The following is a 4,518-nucleotide window of genomic DNA, read 5'->3' as shown; positions in this document are numbered from 1 at the left end:
GTCAGGTCACAAAAGGACAGGCCTGTCACCGTACACCTCTCCCTCTATGTACGGGTCACAACAACAAAACCAGCGTGTCATCGAAAATCTCCCCCTCCGTGTCCATGCCACCGTTAACCAACACCATGGTCACTTCCTCTGTGTTGCCCTCCAGGGGAGCCGACACTTTCCCGCAGTCCCCCACCGGGCCGCTTGTCTCAGTGCTGGGTTGTTGCCCTTGAGCAGAAGGATCTGCCTCCAAGGCAAACAGGGCTTCACTCACTGGAGGCCAAAATACACACAAAGGAAACATGTTAGGTATAAACAAGTTTATCAGAAACATGTTAAGTATAGGTAAGTTTATCAGAAACATGTTAGTTAACCCTATCCATACGACGTGGCGAACTCTGTGCCACCACTTTCCAAAGAGGAAATTTACTCGTTAATCCGATCTGTACGCTTTGCATAGCAGTCTGTCAAAATGATTTTTTGAGAAATACTGAAAGTTTCAAAGAGATCTTCGTACAGTGGGTATCGCATTCAACGAGGTTGCAGGGACCGGGTTGTTGTCCTCGTTGGTTCCGACCTCTCGTTGAACGTGACTAAGGCGAAAGAAAAGAAAGGAGACAAGTTATTATATTATACAGTTGTTCCCCCTGATGACGAAAATCTCAAACAGCATCAGTGTGCGTGTGATTGAGCTGTGTTCTGACCGTCATTTCTGCATTAAACATTTTTTAAAAATCTGGAACACTTTCTCTTGTGGAAGCATACCCTAGAATCTACATAAAGTAGAGGCGGGAGCTTGGATTTTCTGACCAGGGGAAGAAAATCAAATTTTTTTAAAATGAAGGTCTCGATCTAGACCTACCCTTCCAGAGTTTCACACAGCCCGCATCGCGTTCCCACCCACCCCCTCCCATCCCTACCGTAGGCTAACCCTCGCCCATCCTCTTGGCTTTGGGGCCCATATTAAGAGGCAAACTAGATCTAGCAATACAAATACAATGTGTGTTAGGAATCGAGGATAAGCCTTGTGCTTCGCGTGAGAAGGAGAGAACGGTGAAAAATTCTTCGCTTTTGCGGCCGCTAATTGCTTTTATTAATTTGGTTATTGCGACCTCGTTGAAAGCGACTTCGATCTGTTTGCAACCTTGTTGGAGCTGACGTACATTTACAAAGAGATATAGAAGGAAAAATCGGGAATTAAGGATTGTCTCGTAGGAGCCGATTTCTCGTTGAATGTGACACCCACTGTACTAGAAGTATTCTAAAATGTAAAGAATACACAGGGGTACAAAATGACCCCAGGGCGTATGGATAGGGTTAAACAAGGGTGAGCGGGGGAGGATGAAAAACGTTTGAGTATACATGTGTGTGTCTGTGTGTGTGTGTGCATGTGTGTGTGTGTGTGCGTGTGTGTGTGTGTGTGTGTGTAAAAAGAAGCTCATTCACACAATAACACCCACCCAATGTTACCCCAGACTTAACAAACATCAAACATACCCTTTTTTTTTCCTAAGAAATATTTTCAGTAAGAAGGCCAAGACAAAAGCTACATGAGGGCCAATCCCTGACACATTAGACTACCCACCATTTCTACAGGAGTTGGGGAGAGAAAAAACAAACAAAAACTATCCAAAAATGATGAGCAGGTAAAATGTTTGATTTTATCCAAAAAAAATTAAAGAGAAACACAAAAATGATAAACCAAAACAAATTGAAAAAAGAACTGCACAGACACACTGACCACAAGAACTGTCAGAGACAGAGTCACGTGAGCTGGCACTCCCAGGCTTGAGCTCTCTCTCCAGGACCTCCCGCGCCTTCAGGCTGGTCTCAGAGGGGTCGTCCTCCTGGCCATGAGCGTGGGCTGGAACCGCCGAGGCTCTCGGGACTTGCAGTTTGACCACACACAGGGCAAAGTCCAGTCTGTTGGCCGGGGCTGGTCCCTCAAAGTCCAGCTTGGTCCAGGTGTTGGTCTCTGTTGGTCACACGGAACAGACAGGGTGAGGGAACGGTACATGTACGTTGGTCTCTGTCACAATCACACAGTTACTGTCATAGTCATAGTCATGCGATCTCTGTCACTGTCATGGGATATCTCTGTCACTGTCATGAGATCTCGGTCATAGCCATGTGGTCTCTGTCACAGTCACACAGCAGAGACTGGGCAGGGTGAGGAAGGTACACATGACAAGGCAGGGTAAGGTTATGGGATAGATGACACTTATTTTTATGTAACTTTGAGCATAGAGAAGCACATCGAAACAGTATCACCCACACATAAACAGGGCAAACTTAGTTTAATGGTTAAGTGATAGCTTAAACTGTTTCAGTAAGCAGAAGCATATTTAGTCAATAACCAACCTTATAACATACATAACTAGCTTCCTAACTAACCTGTATTAAGTTTGTAAGCATCGTCCAGTGCACCTGCCCCACTCATGCCCCCAAACATGTAGATAGCATCACTGTGGACCACAGCGTAATGGGCTGCGCGGGGTGGCGGGTTGCTGCGTTTCTTACGCACATTGCTCCAGGCACTGCGCTCTAGGTCAAGAACATGCAGGTCGTCGTAGAAGGTTGCCCCCGCCATCCCCCCATGCAGATAGATGCGGTTGTTGTGAGGGATCATCATGTGACCATGGCGTGGCTTGGGCGCGTCGCCTCGAGTGGTCAATGTCGTCCAGCTCATGGTATGCGTGTCCAGACAGTGCACCCGGCGGTCGCTCACTGGGTCGGGCCCGCTCTGTCCCCCGCTGTAGACGTAGACCTTGCTTCCCACCACCGTGGCGCAGCGATGTGTGCGCGGGGAGGGTGGCTCTCCGCTCGTCTCCACATCGGCCCAGGCCCCGCTGGACACATCCAGACTCTGGAGGTCGTTCAGGTTGCCCTCCTGTGTGGCTCCCCCAAACACAAAAATCTTGCCGGGATGATTCTCCACCCGGAAGGCAGAGTGCTCGTAGCGACCGCGGAAACCCGGCGCCTCCAGAGTATCCCAGGCACGAGTGTGCAGATCCAGCACATACACCTCGCTGAACACTTGAGAGGGGTTCGCTCCCCCGATGACGAAGACGCGGTCGTGTTCTCCCTCCTGCAGGGCGGGGACATACGTGGCCGAGTGGCCCACGCGCATGGTGGGGTTCTGGCCGGCCGCCGACACCACATACCACCAGTTGGCCGCAGGTCGTATGTCAGGCTCCAAGAAAGGGTGTAGTTCCATGGCCATCGCTTAAATCGCTTACCACGCTTCAAATTCTTGGTCCCATTCAAAAGTTTAATCTTTCTTTGATGCACAAATACGTCACTAATGTTACAAACATTCACCGACAAAAAATCTACTAATAACCACCAAAAAAAGACTTGCCAGGCTGCTACTGTTGCAAAGTCCCAAACTGTGAGCTACAACATCCTTCTTTGGACAAATAAAGTGTCTGTCTGAAATCTACAAAATTCCTCTGTTGATCTCCAGAACCCCTCTCTCTACATACAAATCTTTCCTTTCTCTTCTTTTATTTCTCTTGTCTGGCTGCTACTTCTAGTGATATCCTTTCTGTCCACAACAAAAAGATCGCCTCTGACTTTCTTTCCTTGGTTACATCCAACTTTTATTTCTTGATCTGGAAAAACAAAGGAAAACCAAGAGGGTCACATAAAAATATGGGATTTGTTTATCTTGAATTATTGACCTCTAGACATGCAATTTATAGTACACTCAAAAATAAAATCAAAGTTTTTCCTTACAGGCACACCAGCTATGTTCACATTTATTGTAGTATACAGAATTTGATTTATTTTTTTGAAAAATTAAACCAAAAGTACTACTGAGGATTGACAAATACACTCAAACTTCTCCAAGATGACCATCTATTGTCTGGGAGAAAATCCTAATCAGGTGTTCCTCTTGGACAGTGTCATTTCACTATAACATGTTAAAAATGCAAGGAGTGGCCATTTGTACATTTGATTTTCTTGAACAGGTTTGACTGTATGTTAAGTTCTGCTAATTCTGTATTGCTTCAAACATTGTTACACTCAATATTCCACTGTCTCAATGAACAATCTAGATCATTTAGAGATTGAGGACAACAGGGAAGTGCTTCAACCAACTTTGAAGACCGTGGAAAAGATTCGTATTCAAATGTGTATAATAATACAGTAATACAGGTCACATAGCTCACATGCCAGACCATCAGCTGCCAGAGAAACTACTGCTTGGTCAACTACTACAAGGTAAAAGCTCTCATGGAAGCCAAAATAAGCATTACAAATTCAGTCTCAAAGCTTCCCTTAAGGCCAACGTCATCTCTAACACACAAGGGAGCAGACTGTCCTAGACAGAGACAGATAGCGTTCAGTTGTATGCAAGGGCCCAGAGATTTCTGAAAGCAACCTCATATCCGTTCAACATAGAATCAGCCCGATCAGTCATCTGCGCACTCACCCCAAACCACTGGATGACTAAATGGTCTTCGAGACCTTGATGGACGAACATAATAATATATTATAATAATGATGATAATAATAATAATAATA

At 45.8% G+C, this 4,518-nt stretch overlaps 1 protein-coding gene across 3 annotated transcripts in view; it reads right to left on the bottom strand.

Annotated features, from left to right (window-relative positions):
- Positions 1–6: 6 nt before the first annotated feature.
- The window catches only part of LOC101854761 (rab9 effector protein with kelch motifs), a 12,591-nt gene continuing 8,079 nt past the window's right edge, over positions 7–4,518 (bottom strand). For all 3 annotated transcript variants that reach the window (XM_005088810.3, XM_005088809.3, XM_005088808.3), the window contains 3 exons: positions 2,383–3,602; positions 1,730–1,963; positions 7–261 (listed from right to left, as the gene is read on the bottom strand). In XM_005088810.3, coding sequence (XP_005088867.1) covers positions 56–261; positions 1,730–1,963; positions 2,383–3,211 — 1,269 coding nt within the window. In that variant the 5' untranslated portion in view covers positions 3,212–3,602 and the 3' untranslated portion in view covers positions 7–55. The remainder of the gene's footprint in view (positions 262–1,729; positions 1,964–2,382; positions 3,603–4,518) is intronic.

This window comes from Aplysia californica, unplaced genomic scaffold, assembly GCF_000002075.1.
Source record: "Aplysia californica isolate F4 #8 unplaced genomic scaffold, AplCal3.0 scaffold00001, whole genome shotgun sequence".
Lineage (NCBI taxonomy): Eukaryota > Metazoa > Mollusca > Gastropoda > Aplysiida > Aplysiidae > Aplysia > Aplysia californica.
Note: the sequence above shows the minus strand (reverse complement) of the source record. Positions and strands in the feature narration are given on the sequence as shown.